Source organism: Macaca nemestrina, chromosome 4 (assembly GCF_043159975.1).
Source record: "Macaca nemestrina isolate mMacNem1 chromosome 4, mMacNem.hap1, whole genome shotgun sequence".
NCBI lineage: Eukaryota > Metazoa > Chordata > Mammalia > Primates > Cercopithecidae > Macaca > Macaca nemestrina.
The window spans coordinates 82,213,409-82,237,761 of NC_092128.1; the positions used below are offsets into that span (position 1 = coordinate 82,213,409).

General features: G+C 34.2%; 1 protein-coding gene across 1 annotated transcript in view; it reads right to left on the minus strand.

Moving 5' to 3' along the window:
• LOC105475597 (thrombospondin type 1 domain containing 7A) overlaps positions 1-24,353 on the minus strand; it is a 501,118-nt gene that overhangs the window by 282,124 nt on the left and 194,641 nt on the right. The window contains exon 2 of the mRNA XM_011730984.2: positions 12,815-13,646. Coding sequence (XP_011729286.2) covers positions 12,815-13,646 — 832 coding nt within the window. The remainder of the gene's footprint in view (positions 1-12,814; positions 13,647-24,353) is intronic.

Sequence of the window (24,353 nt, forward strand, 5' to 3'; positions counted from 1 at the left end):
AATTTTGCCTCAGTTTACTGAAGAAAAGGCCAAATTTTTCTGCCTTACCATCAATGTCACTGGGCTTCCTTTCAAAAGTTATTTACTGCTCTTTTGCCACCTGCTCCTTTGATTCAAGTCATACCAGCATCTTGACTGCCCCTTACAGATAACCTGCTCATTCTACTTCTCAGATTTTTCAAAAATGAGGTTTGACTTGGAATGCTCAGTCTTTCCACCATATCCTACTTAGGTAAGTTCTATCCATTTTGGGGGAGGAACTGGTCAAATTCTACTGCCTTATCAAATTACTTTAATAAATATAGGTGCAGTCTTTCTCTCAAAAATTTTAGTAGTTTTTATCTAAGATTTATCCCTTCGTCATTGAGTTATTTTTACAAAGTATGAACTCTATATTATGCAAACCATAAAAGATACAAAATCTCTGGGCCAACCCAGAATTACAGTAATTTAAAGTAATTTTATTTATTCATTTTTCTCCTCTTTCCTAAACAGAATTAAAGACATCAAAGTCAGAGATAAGGTTTTATATAGAGTTGGAACTATGTAGTGCCTACTATGTTCTTCTTCACCTATTTTGTGTTTAATTTCATTATATGGGATCCTTGACAGATTAGAATGCCAGAGAAGTGCATTTTTGATAAAAGTATTTGAACACCTTTTTACAATCCAGAATGTATCAGTATATCATATACTGTATAACATTCAAATGTATTACAATTTTATACTATTAAAAATAATTTCTGACAAATTCATATTTATTATTCCAGAGTTAGGATGTACATCTCTGTTGCAGTATCTATCTCTGTTCTTACCCATCTGTTAATGGGAATATATGTATATTCACATTGATGTAGGTTAGTTTCTGGTCTGTTATATGTAGTCTTTTGAAATCTTTTCTTTTCTTTTTTAAATTTTTTTATTTTAGAAAGCTTTATCTAGTAATGTACACTGAACATTCCACCAAGCAAGAACAGATGGAAAACTTATTAACTTGACCACCAATTCCTTCAACTAGAGCGAGCCTCAACTAATTTCTTTTTTTAAAAAATTATTATACTTTAAGTTCTAGGGTACATGTGCATAACGTGCAGGTTTGTTATATATGTATACTTGTGCCATGTTGCTGTGCTGCACCCATCAACTCGTCAGCACCCATCAACTCATCATTTACATCAGGTAAAACTCAGAATGCAATCCCTTCCCCCTTCCCCATCCCCATAATAGGCCCCAGTGTGTGATGTTCCCCTTCCCAAGTCCAAGTGATCTCATTGTTCAGTTCCCACCTATGAGTGAGAACATGCGGTGTTTGGTTTTCTGTTTTTGCAATAGTTTGCTGAGAATGATGGTTTCCAGCTGCATCCATATCCCTACAAAGGACACAAACTCATCCTTTTTTATGGCTGCATGGTATTCCATGGTGTATATGTGCCACGTTTTCTTAATCCAGTCTGTCACTGATGGACATTTGGGTTGATTCCAAGTCTTTGCTACTGTGAATAGTGCCGCAATGAACATACGTGTGCATGTGTCTTTAGAGCAGCATGATTTATAATCCTTTGGGTATATACCCAGCAATGGGATGGCTGGGTCATATGGTACTTCTAGTTCTAGATCCTTGAGGAATCACCATACTGCTTTCCATAATGGTTGAACTAGTTTACAATCCCACCAACAGTGTAAAAGTGTTTCTATTTCTCCACATCCTCTCCAGCACCTGTTGTTTCTTGACTTTTTAATGATTGCCATTCTAACTGGTGTGAGATGGTATCTCATTGTGGTTTTGATTTGCATTTCTCTGATGGCCAGTGATGATGAGCATTTTTTCATGTGTCTGTTGGCTGTATGCATGTCTTCTTTTGAGAAATGTCTGTTCATAAATTTTGTTATTGTTATTGTTGTGTAATCTCAACCTTAGTCATAATTAATTTTTCTTTTTCAAAAACTTGCTTCATTTATTCCAGTATGTTACATTGTAAATGCTTGTGTCAATATTCCAAGATGTTTACTGTACAATGGCTTTCTTGTATTAAGCACAGTAGTATTTTGTTCACTTACAATTCAGTTGCTATACTGGTAAATATTACCCAAACAAATTTTTCATGATCACATCTTTTATCTAATATCAGTGACCACATATTTGTACTAAGTAGAGAAGAAAGCAACTCTCAATGAAACTTTTGGGAAAAAGCTCAATAATCCCTTTCTAATACAATGATATGAGATTAAAAAAAAATGAACATAGCAAGGTGAAAGTGTGAGTAGAGACCTAAAAAGAAGAAAATAAGATAAAACACATGGAATTACTAATATAATGTGTTAGCAGACTCTAAAAGGGTGAGCATATTCTTAATTAGCTTATACAAACAATGCATTAATGATTTATTAAATTCCTTCTTTTATGGGAATTTGTGTTTTCTTTTGAAAGTATTTCCTCCTATTTAAAACTATTCTTGTTTGAGTCAGAGGGAAACTCAATACTACCCGCATCAAGCCAGTAGAATTCCAGCAAATAAATGAAAACAATGGGCAAGATCACAGTTGCTGCCAAGGAAATGCAAGGTCACTGCCCCGATCAGTAGCCAGGCTCCCATAGGAAACTTGCTCTCACACTGTCTCAAGCAAGAGAGCTAAATAGAGCAATTAAATGGAAGATATTTAAAACTAAAACTCCCAGAAAAAGTGATGAAAGTGATATGAACCTTATTTCAAGTTCATGTGGAGGATGATTAGGCAATGACATATATTATCTGACTTAAGGTTAGTCCCTTCCCCAAATCCATCAAAGGTTTAAAATACTACCTAGGACCCTCTTTTTATTTAATTTTCCTCACTTAAAACAAAAATAATCAACAGTGCATTGTCTACCTCAATTTTCCTAAGAGGGTAGGTCTTATGTTAGGTGTTCTTACAACACAAAATAATAAAAATAATAGTAATTATGCAATAAGAAAAGTAGCAGAAAGAAATATTTGCAGGTGATGAATATGCTTATGACCTTGATCATTTCATCAAGGTCATATCCCCAAACTCCTTGAGTTGTATATCTTTAATATGTACAACTTTTCATATATCAAGCATACCCCAATAATGTGATTTTAAAACTACTCCTGAAAAGTAAAAGGAGAGGTGAAGACATCCTGTCCATGATGAGATAATCATACGCTGGGATATAAGAAGTGACCCTGGTGGTCATTTTAATATTTTTGAATTTATTTGAAGTTTATAGGTAGACATTGACAATTTTAGCCCTTAATTTGCCATCACTAACACCAACTAATTGATAGTGATGAGCTTTGTGGCTTCAAGATATAAAAACAGGAGTGACTGACATAAGTAAGGACACTTATAAATGGACAAAAGAGGATACTAACTTTAAAAATTCTCAGAGACTATTGGAGTATATTTATGATATTAATAATGGTATATTTTCTCATTTATACAGAAAATATAGCAACAGAAATTATTTAGTGTCAACCAGGAATAATAATATTGAAGTACTATTCTCAATGATGTATCCTGAATGGAATCAGTATAAATCTATATTATCTTAATTGAATAGAACATATCTTTTGAGGATACTCTTTTACATGTTCTGGTTATTTTTTTCATGACCTTAGAAGGTTCCATTTTCTCACTGGCTTCAGTTGAATTCCTGTTAAGTTACTAAAAGACTCTCAGGTTTTAAAACTGAAAGATTCTCTTAAATTTTAATACTGGAACAAACATTTACTGGGAGCTGATTATGTTCTAGTCATTGTCTTAGCCTAATGTAGGCGATTAAGGTTAATGTTGCATCTTTCTTAGATGGGTTGATAGGTGCAGCAAACCACCATGGCATATGTATACCTGTGTAACAAACCTGCATGCTCTGCACATGTATTCCAGAATTTAAAGTAAAATAAAACAAAAAATAAATAAAAATCATATTTACTTAAAAAAAGAAAGTTTGTCTAGTCATTCACCTATTGTTATTACATATATTATACATGCATACATATAAATATATGTTTGTTGGTATATAGCCTTACATAATATACATATGTATAAATATATACACACAAAATGTGTACATATAAATATATATGTGTTGATATATAGCCTTACATAATGTAACACAAATTTCCTGAGAAAACCTTCAATATTTAACAATTTTTCATGAAATCTTGGACCTGACATAATATAAATGCAAAGTAACTTTTTAAGGAATGAAATTAAGTTGAGGAAAAGAGCAGAAGTAAATAGAAACAAATTTGGATAATAACAGGTGAACAGATCAGAATGGGAGATGTACATAAACTTAAGCATAAGTTTGAAGATAAAGATGTCATAGTTAATGAGGGATGTTCAATGGGAATTTAACAAAATACAAGTCAAGTTATTTTTGAATTATAATTTTGGCCAGACCAGCTGTCTTGGGTCTCAATGCTGGTTTAGTGAAGAATATGTTGACTGTCTAGTTGCTCTATCATTTTGAAATAAATATAAATACATTTGGTAGGAGTAAGAAAATGTATGTGCTCCCCTTTGACTGGAGAAAGAGAGGTTTTTTTAATATAAAAAATAAAATACTGTATATAAAATAAGCTGAAATCACTATCATTAATAATGTACCTTCTCACGAATAATTTGCCTTACAATCCTAGCAAAAGATAACATAAAGCCACAGTGATTAGCAAAATATTATTTCTTTATTTATGTTAAAGTTTTAATTATTGTGATTTTAAAATGTATGCAGTATACTTTTATAATAGCAAATGTATATAACTTATAAACAAATAAACATATATTGAGGTGTGTTAAAAACTCTGTCACTAATAAATGTGGACAAGTTTAGACCTGCAGGATATAAAGTCTAAACATTTAAACTTGACCTCCAAGATCTTTATAGGTTTCCAAGACCTTGATAGGGTTTCTCCATTTCTCTTCTAGGCTAGTGCCTCTTCCCTTTGTATTCTAACCTCCAGGGGTGAAACAACCTACAGAAACAGTATTTTTCCACAAGGAACCGTTACTGCTGCAAATTCTCACTGCTTTTGCTCTTTTTGTTCCTATAGTCTTTGGTCATCTCCATCCTACACCTGGTGCATGCCTTCGAGTCCTTAATTTTAGCAGCATTTCCCCTCGGAGGCCATTCTTGATCCTGCCAACCTCCTTCCAGGAAGAACTCATTATCTCTGTTGTTATTTGCATGCACTTTCTCTCTCTCTCTAGACAAAACATAGCATCTCTAATATTTTATTGTTTCTTTTGTGACATTATTTCTATAATATAATATAGATCCTTGAGATTATGATTTTTGTTTTGTCTTTTTGTCTGCATGATAGGCCCAGAATGTCTTGATGCCTTTAGTTTTGTTGAATGAAAAGGTAAATAAGTGAATAAATGCATAGTAAATTAATTAGTTGATGAGTAAACTAACAATGACATAGAAGCAGTTCTCTGGTTCTGACACTGTACTCTAACATAGCTATTATTTATCAGTCAGGGCCAGCAGAAAACAGAATGTAAACTCACATGAGTTAATTCAGAAAAGTTTCATAAAACGATTATTAACAAAATTGTAGGCATCGAGGAATGGTACAGCATCTTGCAGCTATTAACTATAGGAAGATTAGCACCCTATGGCAATAAAGGAATCAAGGGAAAGGATTTTACTAGAATCCGAGGTTGACCTAGAGCTGGGGAGAGGACTGCTGGATGGGGCAGGAGCCTTTGCTAGAGGAATTCAGCAAGGAACAGACAGAAATAGTCTCTCTTCCCACCATCTGATATACTGCTGCTTTCTCGCATTGGTAGAATCCAATGAGAAAGGAGGCTCAGAAGCCTACGAATACACTGCTCAGAGGTCAGCATCCGGACACACGAGCAGGATGGGGAAGGGGTGATAGCGAACCTTTAAGGTCAAACATAATATACTGCCTGGTCAGCTCGACATTTTGAGAAAACTAAAATGTTCTTTTTAGCCCTCTACTGTCTACCAAAGAATATGGGCATACTGACCCTGTTTAGTCGGGTGTGGCCAACAGGCAGCCGAGGGAGGCTTGCGAGACGTGATGATGAGTATCTGGCGGGCAACTTGACACTTTGGATATAACAGAAAGTTTGAAGATCTAAAAGCCTGCTATTTAGAAATAGTAATTTTATAAATGGATTCTGAACAACTTAAAAGGAGTGTTACTTTAAATAGTGGGCAATTTTCTCCTTTTTCTTTCATAAAGTTAGGATTAGATCTGCAATTTTACTGATTCACAAAGTCGTAGCGTGGGGATGGGCCCTTAGGAACCATACAGCTCATCAACTGAGTGATAACCTTGCAGTTACTCCCAAGACTGTGGAGCGCTGCCTTATTCTACAGGCACTCCATAGAAATTCACCCTGACGTTTCAGTATGAACTGATTTGTAGGCCATGTTGAAAATTAATTAACTGTCTGCCAAGAAAGATACATAGGATTTTATGTCCACAATTTTAGGTATGGTTTTTGTTCGGGGTTCATTAGAATCACAAATTTATTTATTTTTAATAACATTTATTATTTATTTTTATATTTATATATTTATTTTTAGGCTCCCTCCCTCTCTCCCTCAACACCGCCTATCCCAGAACATGTATGGTTTACAGAAGAGAAAGCTGAGTCCCAGAAAGTGTAAATGACTTGTTCAATACTCTGTGGCCATGAGTGCATAGGTTTACTATTCTTATTTATTGTTTATTTATCCTAATTATCCATTACTTAAATTCCATTCTTGTTGATTCAGCCAGCTTCGCAACTGCTATAAAGCAAGTGCTTTATATTCAAGTTTGATATCACCATTCTGGAAAGCAATCCTAAAACAGAAGGTTGGAGTAATTAACAACTAGTATTCTAAGGTAAAATAAGAACCAGGCATAAAGAGATAAGCTGTGTTGAGAAAAAATACAATTTTCTGCTCAACAGTTTTAAATTTGAAGATGAGAGGGGATGCCAGAAAGTCTGGGCTTAGAAAACAAAAATCAGAAATCTACTTTAAGCAATATTACTCATTACTATCTGAAATGCTAAGGCTGAATTCATACAGAGACTTAAAATGAAAACTGAATTTAGTAACAGAAATGAGACAAAAATACTACAAGTTGCTAGTATTTCTGGAAGTTATTAGATTATTCACCCCTTCATGTTTTACCCAGTTATGTTTATCCTATGTATTTGTCCCTGAAGTATCTGCTTTATGGAATTATCTAGAAGCTGGATAGTTCCACTTTTCTTGGCTTAGCTAACAGAAATCTGTTTTAAATCCTAAATCTGTCTTATTCCCTCAGGAATTCACTAGGCTGAATTTCCCGCACTTTTCGGAAATGCTTCTCCTGGAATTATAATTACCATTAATTGCCCCTGTCAGACAATTCGACAAAACAAGATAGGTTCAAATGAAAGATATTTTCAAAAGTAGGCACTACATCCATTAAATGTTTCTGGTATTACTTAGAGCAGATTCTACCCTTGTTCCTTGCTCTTCAATACGCAGATTTGGTTCTTCATTTGAGAAGGTGAGCTGGGTCAGGTAAAGCATTCCAGAGGTGAGGATGCAATGGCAATCACAGGCTATGCTTGTTGCAGTCTGGAGATGGCTGCCTCCTCTCCCTGCTCCTCCTCCATTCCACCTTTGACAGCTTACCTCGGCCAGAAGACCAGAAAATAACACTTCTGCTTAATTTCTCCAACAACTACACTTCTGTGATTCTAGGGTGGGGAACTGGCTCTGAAGGGACCTTCCCCAGATTCCTTGTGTCTTGCCCTTCCCCCCACCAGATTGGGATAATCCAATAAAAGGAGACTTGGATATGCCTTTGTGGATTGTGCCACTGGGTTCTTTAGAGGAGTCTCTTTCATGCTTCAGGTTCTAGCTTCCTCTGTCTTTGAGGCACAGATTTGTCATATGGACACTTCCTTTTTTCAGGTTTCCGTTTTCCTTTTTTTTTTTTTTTAACTATAGATTATTTCCTTGATTGGGGTTACTGGTTGATTTCAAGGCAGGGGACTAGAGTAAAATTGCCATTACTTCCTCATGTTTAATTCCAAATCACATACCTTATATGGTATTAACTGCATGATTCTCTCTATGTAAAAAGAAAAAAAATTATAACAAATTTAAATATATTAATAGGTTTTATCTGCAATTTTAGAATTGGCAACACTTCATTCCACAAGTTGGAATAAATATTCCCATGAGCTGAGCAGAGGAGGTTGATTTTATAGATAGTAAAGGGCTGAGGAAAGCAAAACAGAAAACAAAATGTGGATTGGTCATTTCAAAGTTACTTTTCTGTAAAGGTTACAGCAGAAAAAAAACAAAAACAAAAACAAAATAAAACAAAAGTCCTTATCATGTCTGCTAGGATTGGCCTGTTTGGGGATTTGGCTATTATCTCTCTCTCTCTCTCCTGATTTCTCAGAAGGCAGATAAATAACTTATTTTCAGCTTGGTGACTAGAACTTTTGCATAATCAACACCATTTTTGTTTGGTCTGTTGGGCCTGGTGCAGGAGAAGGAGGCTTAATCCTGACCAATGGCCTCCTGTAAATTTTGTTTAACACTCATAAGAGTTAGTACAGCAGGCTGAGACTTCTATCCTTAGAAAGGCCTGCTTGGAGGGTTTGCCCTTGGCTGGGATCTGGGAAATTAATTGGTAATCAGTTCCTTACATTGATATAAAATTTTCTGTAAATGATAAGAGTGGCTGTGCCTAATCTGTTTGTATAAATATAATTTATTATATTACTTGTTATCGTTATTACCATAGAATAGAATGCACTTAATTATTTTGTGAAGTTAGCCTTTCTTCTCTCTTTATTTTTCAGTATTTTCCTGGCCTGTCTTGTACATCTATTTTCCCCTTGTAAATTTCACAGTAACAATGTATAGACAGTTGGTATATTTACTAAATATTCTAGACAAGCACAACTACATCCTTTTCTATTTTTCCAAGTCTAGTGTTAAGTGCAGAACTTTTATAGTTAAGCTTATTTACAGAATTGTTTTAAGCTTTCCTTTTGCAAATGAGATATTTCAATCTTTTTCCCCATTATAATACTTAATTTTTTAAGCATCTAGGGAATATATTGATTTTTGGATATTATCTTTGTGTACATCAACCTTATTGATTTTTTATTGTTTATAATATATTTTCAATTGATTAGGTGGAGTATTCCAGAATTATCAGAACATCTGAGGGAAAAGGTCTTATTTTTGCCACTTGCTTTCCAATTTTCATTTCTTCTCTTTTCAGGTACATTGACTGATACTTACAGATCAATGCTAACTAAGAGTGGAGATAATGTACCGTCCTGTCTTAGTTTTTACTTTAGAGAGAATGCTTCTAATGTTTCACAATTGAGCACCTTCCCAGCTTTCAGTCTGATGTCTCTTTGCCTATTTCTCTCCATAAAAGTTGATCTATATTAGTTCTCCCATTAGGTCATTATTTCAACTTCTTCTTGCAGAATATTAGTCTTGTACAATTTCAATGTGTGAATCAAGGTCTTCTTTTAATTTCAGGAAAGCCTTATCCTTGTATTTTGTTGTGTTTTCTGTTTTAATTTTTCTGGTTCTATCTTCAGGAACATCAGTATTTCATATAGTAATGTCCTTCGTTTGCATATCCATTATCTCTTTTAAAAATTAGTTTATTTGATGTTATCAAACTGTTCTCTATGTCACTGACTCTTTCTACCACCAAATATTTTTTCATTTTTTATTGCTTTTAATGTGAATTGCATTTCTGTTCTTATTTTATAATTCTCCTCCATTTCTTTTTTGAGCTCTAACAGATCACTTGTAAACTCATTCTGTTTTCTTATCTCTTTTTTGAATACTGAAATTCTTTCTGTTTTGGATTCAGAAAACCATATTTCATTTAACACCTTTGGTTTCCTGGAGAAACACTTGGTATACTTTCATACCAACTCTTGGTCCTGTAAGATTTCACCCAGCCTGGCTGGAAGTCACTGGTTTACAGGGAGGCTTCCTGTGTCCTAGTGTATATGCAGTGATTTAGAATTCTCTTCCACTAGTTGTCAAAACTTTAATCCCTCAGTCTGTCAAACTGATAGTCTTTTGTTGGCAATTATGGCATAGTGAGTTCCCTGCCTATTATGCTATTCTGATTTTAAGCAGAACTCAAATATGGTTCAGCAGCCCTTTTCACTGACACAGACCATGTCATATTAAGGAAGTGTCATTGGCTTGTCCCCTCAGAAAGCTCTGACTACTCTTAAGAGATTTTGAGTGTTCATGAAAGCTGATAACACATAATGCCTTTCTAAGTGTCCTCCCTAAATCATGTCTAATTTCACCACATTAGCCAAATTTCTGTATCAATTGTGGTTTGGGACTGTGACTGTTTCCTGCTGTCATAAAAGAATAGAGTTTCATTTGTGTTTTTCATTCTTATTGATTTTGGTCTACTGGAAAGCGGAAAGCAGGGCAGATCTATCATTGTTAACTTAAACATTTTAGCAGTAATTCTAAAATTATTTTTATCTATGATCTGCTTCCCCAGATTCTTGGTTTTATTTAGTTAAACTTAGGCAGTTACTATAACATAATTTTTAGCCATATTAAATTATTTTTGTTCTCCATGATAAGATTGCTTCTGGATTTGATAGAAGCTAAAACATTTTATATTTGATCACTAAGTTCTTGATTTGTGGCCCTGTGCTTTAGTGATGTCATTGATTCACTCTTCAGTTTATTGGCTTTACTGATATCATGGTATAATATCTGAGCAAAACATAGGTCAAAATACCTGATTTTTGTCTAGTCTTGACTAGGACTTTCTTGATTATACATGATAATTCATATATAATGGAAATATTCACAACTAATTTATTTAACATAAAGTTTAACCTATACTGTAATAAGTCAGAACACATATGCAACTATCAACTTATTGGAAGTTATATATGGCATTTCTAATGGGATACAAGTTCCTGACAAATAAGCTCTGCATTTTTAAGTATGTTTGTTTAATTCAAACAACTGGATGAGAATATTAGGCTCTATGCAATGGTAGCTACTATCCTAATTACACTTTTAATTGAGTAGTCAACGTTAAATTAAATGTCTACAGCATGCTATCTGAGTGACAGTAGGAAACAACTCAACTTGCCTTGGAGACTCATTCAATTATTTGATGTAAGCCAAGTAACTAATATAACTGTAATATACTTCAGGAAAAGAGAAAAGGAAATCACCAGAATAAGGGTAGTCAGAAAAGAACAAAATAGGAATTGAGTTGAAAATATACATGACACAGAATCAGAGGTACACACACACACACACACACAGACACTTAAGGAGTTGTAGGAAACGTGGAGAATGAAGGCAGAACAAACAGCCTTCATTCAAGGCCACAGGAGCAGAACTAGAATGGAGAAATAAAATGTAATTCTATCAATACAAAGAGGGGAGAGAGTAGCAAAAATTCCAAAAAACAGTAACAAGAACTCTATGAGGAGAGAAAGTTATTGTCTTAGACCGATCGATTTTTGTTTATCTAATTAAACTATATCCTTTTCCAAAAGCACTTTAAACCAGATTTCAAAATCTATACATAGCAAAATCAGTAGACAAGAATAGATTGAAAAAAATAATAATTGGGTGAGAAAAAAATAAAGCTAAATAAAGCTAAAGATATGTTAATAAACAACATGCATGCCATACAGTCCTGTTTAGGTTCTTAAGAGAAGAAGTTAACATGCAAATGTGGTCTGTTACATGATTTCCAGAGGCCATAGAAAAACAATCCAGCTGTTCACCGGAAGCACAGAGGTCGAAACTTCAGGGAAATTTATCTTACATGTTTTTAATCAAGAGAATAGACTGTGTGATAGAGTTGATGAAGCTTTCAATGCCATTTCTACAGTAAATCTGATACACGATTCTTACTGATGTTACTATTGTTTTTTCAGTTCAATCCAAATCATAACTGCATAAATATTTCTGAAAAAGCAATTATGCAAATATCCAGATAAGCCACTCCCAGATGGTCTGGTTTATCCAAGAGCAAAATTTAAAATACCCAGAGAACATCATGTCTTTCAGATAATCCTCAATGAAAATTATTTCCACAACAACTAAATCATACATGAGACAGTTTTTTTCATAATATAGTCATTATGTACCCAAAGATAATTTGTCAAATAATTTCTGTCTAGAAAATGAAGCTAATTAGTTACATGTTTCCTGAATGAGGCTACTCATGATTCAATACCCTCTACTTACCTTATTTTTGGCTGGTTGCTGTTTCCTTCTCTGGAGGGAGTTATTCCATTATACACAATGTGCAAGAAAATTATTCTTAGGTATAGCTCCCTGGGTTGTTCTTTAGAGCAGATTTTGTTTATAGGGTAATTCTGAAAATGCTCTAAACTTGGAGAGATTACAAGTATGCCTTTTTCTATTAACTCACTAAAATAAGTATCTGAATTTAAAATCCCAATACTTCAGCCTCTAAGCAATTTTGTTTTCTATTATAGGGAAATGACAGTGTCTACACATAGAGAAGAAGCAGCATCTTTTCATGAAGAATCGCTCATGCTTCAGACTTTGAAAGGAAAATCAAAATAACTCAAGTAATACAGGGCCTAAACGTGGGCACAATATAAACAACACTGAGAAACTCACACAAGCTCAGAAGCCTTAAATTTGGGGGTAGCTTATCCTAGGTTGTGCCCCTATGTAATCCAGAAGTTATTACACAATAGGGGGTGTCTTAGGTACTCATGATCTTGACAGACAGGCCCGTGTAGTTAACAGTAATTAAAATGTTACCTTAAATCAGCAGCTTTCCCCGTCTTGTTAATACACATAACCTCTCTGGTCTGATATCCAATCTGGATGTCCCAATATTTGTTCTCTTGTCTGTTCTGTCTGTTTCTGTTTCTCTTTTTCTTAATAAGTTCGCGGGCTTCTGGATCCTTTACTCCTTTGCTGCGGTCCTTTTCCCGTTCTTTATTCTTCCCGCGTCTCCTTGCTTGTCTCACTTGTCGGGAGTGGGGCATTGAGCAGGTGCTCCAGGGCCCCACATGCAGGCTATACATGAGCTCCTCGGCCTCGCATGGGCTGGATTGGCACACCTGGAACTCCGTCAGGTTTGGACAGCCAGAGCCTCCGAACTGCGGGGGCGCCACCACATGACGCGTCCGGTGCTGAAGCCCGCTGCCGCAGGTCTTGGAGCATTCGGACCAGGCAGAAAATTCAGACACAATGCAATCTTGCTGGCAAGGAATGAGGCAAGCCTGCTCCAGGAGAGGCTTGGGCTCAAAGTACTCACAGATGGTATCCTCCGCAGGAATATCTTTGTCTTTCTGGATGCACACTATCTCCCTCACCTGAATACCTTCTTCCCCCTTAATGCATTCAAGAGGTTTCTCTAGGCTTTTTGAAATCACAGGCTGACACTGATTCCAAGGTCCCAGTCTCCAGTCGTACAACTCTTTGTGCCAGTCGCAAACTTTGAAACAATTCTGCTGGTTATTGGGTCTCTCGGCCTGCTTACAGTTAGTATGCAGTGTAGTCCATCCCTCCACATGAGCACACCACACAGCCCTCGTTTGGATGCCTCCTGGACCACATTCATCTCCCATGCATCGGCCCCATGGACCTACAAAAATTGCAACACAAAAATTAGCAGTGCTACTAGAAGAAAACTACAAGTTATTGCACATTCCAGAAAGACTTTTCAAGACCTAGTACGTTAACTTCCCTGAGGTGTTATAAAGTAGGTCTCTGGACAGGATTGTTGGAAAGTAATGATCCACACTAAGTAGTTTTGCAAAAGGGGAACTGTGTCACAGAGTCTATATAAGGTAACTTCTGGGACAATTTCACTTTGGGTCCTTTAGGGATTACTAAAAGTTTAGTTTTGTTCATTTCCTTTGTTTTATGTAGTTGGAAATCCTTGCTGATAAAGGACATCAGAAATTAGTCTCAGTGAAAACTCATTACTCCTGCCTCACAATCATCAAATCCATTTCAGTAACTGGCAAAGAAAATGGCCCCGTGTGAAGAACTTCTCCTGCAGGCATTTCTCTTCCTGGACAGTTAAGTACTTTGTGGAACTTGCTCTCTTCTTCATCATTTTTTATTTTCATAGACTACGACTGCAAGGGTCTAATAGTTGTATATTATGTGTGTCAATAGAGCTTAAAGTGTTCACTCTCTGGCTACCAAAGCTAGGAAGCAAAAATCTTCATTTACACACATTCTGCCTTTAAATTTACGAACTTCCCCCCCGCCCCCGCATTTCCCAAGTGAAGTATAGACCTGGGTAAGGGAATTTAAATTTAACTAAAAGATTTTTGCAATTTTCTAATCATTGAGAGGTTATTTGGGGTCTTATTTATTTATTCATTTCTTAAACACGAAATATTTGGTATTACAGAGCTGTTTTATGTGATACTTAAATCAGTGGTTTTAATATGAAATGTGGGTTTTTTTTTCTGTGAAATCCTTCTTAGAATAGATTTAAACCTTATATTTGCATATATTATTTTTTTCTAAGGTAGATGATATGATTTTCAGTGCTTTAACAGACAGATCCCAATTTATGAAATTGAGAATTGTGAAATTTTGGAATTATAAAGAAACTTAAAGATCATATAAATTATAAAGAAACTTAAAGATCATATAATTACATGATTTTCAAAAAGTATTCCAAGAATTTGAGAAATTGTTTGATGTGCCTTAAAGCCATTTTCCATATGTTGTGTGGGAAGGTGAGGGCCAACATGTGGGGTGGGTTCTAGTGCCCCTCATACTCTTACACTGCTGCCATCCTCCCTGATTGATGCTTTTATAAGAAAAACTCTATTTGTATTATTAGTTTTATTCACATGGGGATTAGGCATAAGATTATGTCTGCAAGAGGTTTCTACTGTGGAAATGTGAAACCTGCTAAAGTAGGTCAATGGATTCGCTCTATGGATGAGAAAAACAGGAAACAAGAAGGGAAAGTGATTTGCTGAGTTCAAATATTTAATGAATAACAAAACGAATCTGGAATTTAGGTTCCAGTTCTAACTTTTAGTTGTACGATTTCTCTTTAAATCTTTAGCCTCAGTTAGTTTCTTCTGTACATACCAATTGTTAGTATACAAATAAAGAAATATAAAGAATGTGCTAATCATATTTAATCTAAACATTTAATTTTGCCTAATGAGAAAGATGTTTAAAGTTTGTCAAAAATTTTCTTACAAATGGCATTATGGAGTTGTAACTAGAATAGAGACTTGCTGTAAATATTGTGCTAACTAATCATTATTGCATGAAAGTAAATATTGGATAGTTGGCATACCCTTATCATTCCTTTATGAAGTTTGCATGTAAGAAATTATAAGGGATATAAATGCTTATTAGGGATGTAACATTCTTATAAGGGATATAAAATACTCAAGGAGACTGGGAAACAGTCTCCTTGAAGTATTAATAATGAAACTTTATGGACTTAGAAAGCCAGTGGGTTTGTTGCATTTGTCCAAATGCAATTCACCTAATAATATTTTAATCTTATTTTTAATTTGCCAAAGAAAAAATACAGGTTCACAAATCTGGTGATATTTTCTTAAAGATTTTCTAAATACTCACGTTGGGAACCACAGAATCTAGGATACTTCTCAAAATTAGAACCTAGTAATATGTATGAAATTTTCTAATTAATTCCACACACCCTTGGCATTTATTCCCCATCCCCACTGTGCTTGAACAAAACAGTGGTCCTTATTTAACATCTGAACACAACATATAAAGACATAGTTATATCAGACTCTCAAATTATGAGTAAGCTATATGCCATTAAGTCTGAATTTGAAAGTATAAGTGTCTTATACTAACTCAGACTCTAAATCCCAGATGTAATTTAGTTGAACTTCCTGATGTATTATTTTTTTCCAATTTTTAAAATTAATTATGAAATTAGACTGACTAATCAGATTGAGGCTACTAGTCCTTTATATTCAAAGTGTAAACAAATGATTTTTTATAGCAAACTTAAAAGGGTGTCACTTAAAAAACGTAACTGTACATTTTTAGGTAAGCAGCACTATTACTAATAGATGTGATTGGGCCGGGCGCAGTGGCAGGAGATCAAGACCATCCTGGCTAACATGGTGAAACCTCATCTCTACTAAAAATACAAAATATTAGCCAGGCGTGGTGGCGGGTGCCTGTAGTCCCAGCTACTCGGGAGGCTGAGGCAGGAGAATGGCGTGGACCCGGGAGGCGGAGGTTGCAGTGAGTCGAGATTGCGCCACTGCACTCCAGCCTGGGCAACAGAGAGAGACTCCATCTCAAAAATAAATAAATAAATAAATAAAATAAAATAAAATAGATGTGATTTACTAATTAATGTAAATTAATGTTTTATTACAGAAATCTGAGTATACAAAATGTGAATTGACTTCAAGTCTATATGTTATTGCTAAGGAAAACATACATACTGAAAATAACTTTTTTTCCCTAAAACAACTATGAAACAGAACTATGCTACACTAGTCAACTCTTAAGTCTGAAAATTACCTTAAACAGGATAAGGACTGGTGAAGATATTAAACTCTTACAAACCAAATTTTAGCAAAAAATCTTGGCTTAAAGTGATGGTTGCTTTGAAAATGATTATCATTTACTGACATCAAATTATGGAGAGCTCCCTTTTCACACACGTTCCAGAGCACCATGTATGTTTCTCACATAATGTTTAAATGTTAGTCACACTTTCGGTTAGTAGAATCAGTAATTTTTATCAAACATTTAATATCTGTTTATCACATTAGACTCACTCTATAGCCCCATGAGGATAGGCCCTTGTCTGTCATCTGCAACAGCTGCAGACAGTACACACAGAACAAGTTCAATAATATTTATTGAATGAATGAATAAAATCAGAAACCAAATCAATAAAATAATTCTAATCAATTTATGACTCAACAGATGCCATTTAGACAACTAATTGTGGATAAAGACAAAATGTGTTTTTCCTTTAAGCCATTCCAATATATTATGAATTATCTTGAGATTTTTTATTTTTATCTAATTATTGAAAACACAAGAAGATACTAGTGACATAACTTAAAAATACAGATCTATATTTAATTACAACCAGAACCACAGTGTAATCTTGAGAATGTCTAATTTTTCCATGTTACCTGTTGTAGTAATATTACATATATTTTGGATAACTAAATATGCACAATGTTTTTCTGAAATTAGCATTGTCTTGGAGGCAGATTTCAGATGATCACGGGTGTCAACGACAGGATTTCTTACTAGAATATTCTCTTGTGTTCAGAGCTAGTTAAAAACACATATTTCTGCAATGATTTTCAGCTACATAGAAAAATATAATATTTTGTTTCTACTCAAGATGTATAAATGCCTTAAGAAATAAAAGAAACAGCCCATATAAAAGCTTAATAATATTGGCATCTTATTTATAACATTGTGAATGAAATGTTCCTTTCCCACTTTACAAAAATAAAAATGCACTTCCAAAAGGGGTTGAGAAGTATATTTTCATCTTTAGTTTTGAGAAACTAAATTTTCTCAACCAAGAACATTTCTAGTCACCTAGTTCTTTACTGATTTTTCACAATGTTGATCCCACTACAGAGGCTGGTGAGTCAATGAAATAGTTCTTTGATCACTTACTTTAAAAATTACCATTTGACATATAGAAATATTGACAAGTGTTGTTTCAAATTCAGAATTCATTATATAAGATAGCTCTCACTTTGATGTTCCTCATAGAATACCAGGAACATCACCTACGTGTGTGTATACATTTTACATATGCTTAATTAGCTAATTATATTTGTAAAAGCTTTGCACTTCTGCTAATTTAATGGAATAACCTGTTACATTCCATGGTTTGAACATGTCTTTTAATTTCCATGGCTTACTTTTGGATAAATTGCCTCAATAATTTTGTTTAGAAAGGATAGAAGTTAATTTATAGATCTTAATATCCAAGGCATTATATTTTTGATGTCAATGCCAGCAGGAATAAAGAGATTGAATTCAACAATATTATTATATATAGATAAGGCACAAGAATTTCTAAAGTTTGCTTAGATAACTAAGAAAAACATATGTTATAAATATAAATATATTCCAATTCCCATTTCAATAATATTATCACAGATTTTTATTAATCAGCTACTCACAGATAACACTGTGGGATTTATTGCATTCCACGTATATTTACATTGAGAACCAGCAGATAACATATCCTGAGAAAACTTCATGGAGATATATAAAAATACCTACTGAGGCTAAAGGAAAACAATAAAATGCATGAAGGCACCAGTGAAAACAGAGGTGGAAGTATAATCACAATTGAACCTAAAAAATAAAAATACCCGTTATCCCCCTTGTAGGCTTTAACTATACTTATCTTTTCATTGCACCTTGAGTATTACATGTGTGTCCAATTAACCAACCTCTTGTAAGATCAGATCTTCCCCACAATACACACGATGAAGGGCTGTCTACCTCTTCCCTCCAAGCAGTCTTGACACAAGTACACATTGAAAGGGACCAAATGGAATAGAAAAAGGACCACATTGAATAGAAAAGGGACTGCATCTAAAACTCCTCTTGACAACTGGAATTGTTAACCCAATTAGATACCATGTTTAAGGGGGTGCAAATGTTTTAAAGTACAATTTGAAAACAATATGCAAACTCTATCAAGGAAAACATGAAATCCTCTGCCAATTACAATGTGACAGTGTGTGGCAAATGTCTCTGCATAAATGTTAAAATTCAGCTCTGCATCCTACATTACTAAGAGTGGGAGGTAGTAGTAGTAGAAAATCTGGGGGAGTGGTGTTTGGTTTTTGAAAAGAACAGTAAGAATTATCATTGGTTCAAAACTTCTCTCTTTTATTGTTCTGTTCATGATTATTTAGAAGGAATTTGGAATCTAACTGAGCAAAATAAAGGACAGGCAGCTTTCTATTTAAGGCTATGGATAATATCCCCCTGTGAATGGAAATGTATTCCTGCATACAGATTTGTAGGATGGTGTTTACTCAGTATCATACAAAGCACTTCTACAATGTGGGTCAATAAATATGTGTAGAACACTTAGCTTGACAGATTTTATGTAAATCCAGAAACACTGGATGTCTTATTTCACTAAAAGGAAATTAAAGCAACTGTTTTATATGCCCAAAACTTGTGTGTAATTGATGGGCTCACAATACAAATATTTTCACTTGGAATCAATGTAAAATTATGCAAAATTGTGATAAAAACTTTAAATGAATGCTACTTGGCTTAGTTTTCCTTAGGCTAGTGCTTTAAGTAAAATTCTGCACTAACTTTACCAAGATGTTGATAAAATAATGAATTTATTTTTATTCCTGCTAAAGAGGATTTTATAATGTGCCTATCCTCTTGATGTCGTTCAAAACTGTCTCTTTATTTCAGTCTACAAAAGACAGCCGTCTAAATTTAAAATTACTATTTCCCCACCATATTCGACACTGACTTCTCTAAGAATGCTTTTTATATGTCAAGGGCATGAGAACAATAAAAGGTTGAGTCTATAAAAGGCCACATTATTGACAGGTGGCCAGCAACTGTTCCAAAGAGCCTTATAAAAGATAAACACCATAAAAGGAGCATGAGAAATTATGCAAACTACTTTTTGTTCTTGTTTGCTATAAAACTCTCACATGTGCCAGTTTCTGGTTTGACTAAACATGTTTGCATCCTTCAAATGAGATAGTGTGTTTTCCCCTCCTGGATTTGGTTATGGAACAGCATGTCCTACTTTACTAAGATCAAGGAGTACATAAACAGCTTAGTAATATACTGAATTCTGTCTCTTGAATGCTACAAAACATCTTACTTTAAAATTTATAATTTACAAAACTAAAACAAAATTTCTATTTGTTTTTAACCAATCAAATCCCTGTAAAAAGATTAGAAATTACTGTTAAATAATAGGAAAGAAAAATTCCTTATAAATGCCACAAACTAAAGATAGCTAATCCTAGTCACCATACTTTGCTGTCCTTCTAAAGCCAATTAAAATATAAAACTAAACTTAGGATTGTGCTATCAATTAATTGTTTTATAGTTTGCATTTTTACTTCACAATACGCTATAAAAAATTCCATTTCAACAGATACACCACATACACACACACACACACACACACACACACAGATTGAAACTTCCAGACCATTAATCTCCTTTGCTCTTCATATTTTCACATTTAGATCTATACTATGTTTGCATAGTGTTTTGTTCTACCAATTTACCATGATTTTTCTAACTGATGTTCTATCGGTGGATGTTTAGGTCTTTCCTGATTATTTCCAATATTATGAACAATGCTATAATGAACCTCCATTGCTGTACATCAGTCAGATAACTTGGTGAAAGGCTTTTGCACACTTTCAAGCTTTTGACACGTGTAATATTACAAAAGTGCCCACCAAAATGTGCCAGTTTGGCCTTCCACCAGCAATGTTGAGCACATTTCCCTCAACCTCTAATATTTGCAGATTGCTGGTCCTCCAAGTCTGAGCTCCTACTGGAGAAATCCTGTGTGCTTATTTTCTTGGAAAGTTCATCCTTTGACTAAAATCATAGTCTTAATTCCTTTACCTTCATTCTTTTGTGTATTATGGTTTCCAGAAAGACATCAAAGCTTGTGAAGAATTCATAATATCCTTCCCTGTTTTCAGCATCGAAACATCTTTTTGCTTATTTTGTACTTGTTTGGTCATTTCAAAGGATTTTATTGCCGTAGGTAGAAGCAAATATGTGGTCTTAAATGTCCATCTTAAAATAGTCCCATAGACTGGTATCTGAATGCTTAGCATACTGTCCCATTCAAAATTATATTAATTGAATTTATTTAATTATAAATATATGCTCTGCCTGGTAGATCCCTTTGTATAGATTTGTGAATATACAAAAATAAATTTTGAATGTGTTTATCTAAACTAGATTTAAATTTCTTTCAAAGGAAAAATAAGAGGAGAGCTTGTAACTTCTTTAACTTGAGTTTTAACTTAATTTTAATTTAAAACGTAACTCTCAAATGACAAATCAGTTTGGTGGATAAGGAGAGATCACTGTGGATGTCAAGCTGAGCTTTCATCTTCAATAAGTAATTAAACTTTAATAAGAAATTATATAAGAATGTCAAATTACATGTACAAAATTAGAACAGGCTGTTAAATCTGATGAGAAAATGAATGAGGAATCAGAGACTAGTATAGCTGATTTTACAATGCTAAACACAATAATCTCTTTTTAGGATCTGTTATACTAAATATTCCTTTAAAATTGCTTAACCTCTTTGTGTTCTGGTTTCCTGATTTTAAAAATACTATATGAACCCTGTCATTAGCTCCCATCATCTCATAACCCTACCTGACCCGTAAGCTAAGTACCAATATTATGAGGAATGTTTGTGAGAAAGTTGTGAAGTCCCTTTCTTTTACACAAAAAGATTCACATTTTCATGTGACAGTATTTTAAAGTCTTCATGTATCAGTGACAACTTCCTTAGGTTATGCTCCATTAAAGTGAAAGCCTGAGTCAAAGCATTTGACAATTTTAAGGTTTTAAAATACATGTTGCCCAATTGATTTTTCTTTTTTTTTAAATTTATTTTTTATTATTATTATACTTTAAGTTCTAGGGTACATGTGCATAACGTGCAGGTTTGTTACATATGTATACTTGTGCCATGTTGCTGTGCTGCACCCATCAACTCGTCAGCACCCATCAACTCGTCATTTACATCAGGTATAACTCCCAATGCAATCCCTCCCCCCTCCCCCCTCCCCCCTCCCCATGATAGGCCCCGGTGTGTGATGTTCCCCTTCCCGAGTCCAAGTGATCTCATTGTTCAGTTCCCACCTATGAGTGAGAACATGCAGTGGGATTATAAATCATGCTGCTATGAAGACACATGCACACGTATGTTTATCGCGGCACTATTCACAATAACAAAGACTTGGAATCAACCCAAATGTCCATCAGTGACAGACTGGATTAAGAAAATGTGGCACATATACACCATGGAATACTATGCAGCCATCAAAAAGGATGAGTTTGTGTCCTTTGTAGGGACATGGATGCAGCTGGAATCCATCATTCTTAGCAAACTATCACAAGAACAGAAAACCAATTGATTTTTCAAAGAAACATGTACGAATCTACATTCTCACTACACTTTGATCAGCATTGGTTATTATAATATTTTCTTTTGTTCATTTGATGAATATGCCCAAATCCACTGTTATTTTAGTTAAATCTTCATTACATATGAATTTTAACATAATAATTTCCTCCCTGTAAATTATTTGTTTCATTGGTTTCTATATTTTCCAGCATTCTCATGGATTTCTTTTCCCAATCTCTTTGAGATACTAACATTTTCTCTGATCATTAAGATGTATTTCCCATCGGTGTTTTGTGTTATTTTGTGTATAATATTTTCTGCTTTTCATATGCAGACTTTCACTAACACAATAGTATATTTCTTTCATTGATTTTTAATGAAAGATTTTTAAGGCTGAATTATATTTTTAAATACAGAGATTAATAATACAGAGGTTAATAAATACACATACATTAAAAGTTTAATCTTCTTTACAGATTTACTTTATTTAAGTATGTTAAATGCATCAGAAGTTTATTTCAAGTTTGTTATAAGGCAAACTTCTGACTATTTTATTTTCTTTAGAGTTAGGCAATTTTACCTGGAACACACATACCTATGATTTAAAGGTACCTTTCAAACAGCCTCAAAATATGTCAATAAGAGGTGTATTAAATACCACATCCCTAGATTACATTATTATATTTTATTGCTATGTTTTATTTCATATTTGTATAGTACTGTGTGTTTTCACATATATGATCTCATTTGATCTTTGCATCAAGCAGTAGATATAAAAAATAAACAAGATTCATTTTGTTATTCTGTCCAGTAGTTCAATCTCTGTAAATCTGAAGAAAATATAAAACCATCAACCACTCAAATAGTTCTGTGGTTTCCTTGGATGCAGTTAAACACCCCCAAAAAGTAGTTATATAAACTGTATTTGAGCAATTCAGTTAGAGAGCTTATGGTGCCATAATGAAAAGTTCCCAATTTTTGAATAAAGTCTCACGCAAATAAGGGGATACAAAAACAATTTCTTAGAGAAAATTCTTCTTCAAGTTAACAGATTGCTAAGTCAATGTTTTCCTTTCAAGCTCATAAACTCAGAAAAATTTGATATTGTTAGAATCTTGATTTCAAAATAACAAAACGTGATACTGATAGCCTTAATACCTATTAAAATTTTAAAATGATCTATTTGAACAGTTGCACTGCCAATCCACAAAACAACACAAACTTCCTCCTTACCCCACTTCCCAAATAATTACAACAACCAAAAAACAGAAAGCAAACTTGAGAGTTATATAGGATTTCAGTATAAGTGTGATTGGCAGCAGAGTATTTATGAAATAAGAATAGAAATTGTTGATTATAACAAACATATAATCTTAATGGATTTGAAGACACGACAAGTCTTCAGAGGCCGCTTTAGAGAATGGATTGAAGGTAGCAACTAGCAAATCTAGTAAATGCATATGTTTGTGAGTGTTTAAAATAGGTTGTCTTAAAATTGGTGTCAAAGAATAGCACTAAGAACTGCATAACATTTCACTCAAAAATGTGAAATGCACAAAACTTTTTACCCATATCAAGCTACCGATCTTCCATTACAATTGTCCAAAAGTGGGCTACCTTTGGAGAATACATATTCAACAGTCCAACTTGATGCTAAGGGAGTCAAATAAAGAAGGTATTGGAGGTAAAGGAGTCTTATCACAACTCTCTCTATCTCAGGGAACTTTGATAAAAATAGTAAGTGACATCTTAATAAATTTGAAAGCATGCTATCTTGTCCTGGATTACCCCAAAAGTAGAACTTGAGACAAAGGTTTATATGCAAGTAGTTTATTTTAGAAGTGATTCCATGAAGCAGGGTTAAGGCAAAAAAGAGGAAGAGAAGGAGAGACCAAGGAAAAGCCAGTATAAGCATATGTAATAAAACTGTCCACTGCTATAGTTGCCTGGTTATGACTTTGTGGGACCTTCTGAGGAGATTCATGAAATGCATCTCAGAACTGTCAGTCCAGAGAAAAGAATAATTAAACATTTCTTCTTTGACTCCTGTTCCTCACTGCATAAAATTGCTTGAAGTAGCACAGAGGCGGTTCCTGATATAGTTTCACCCTTGCACCACTCAGATCCTCTTATTCTACCATTGTACCATTAAATGAATCACAG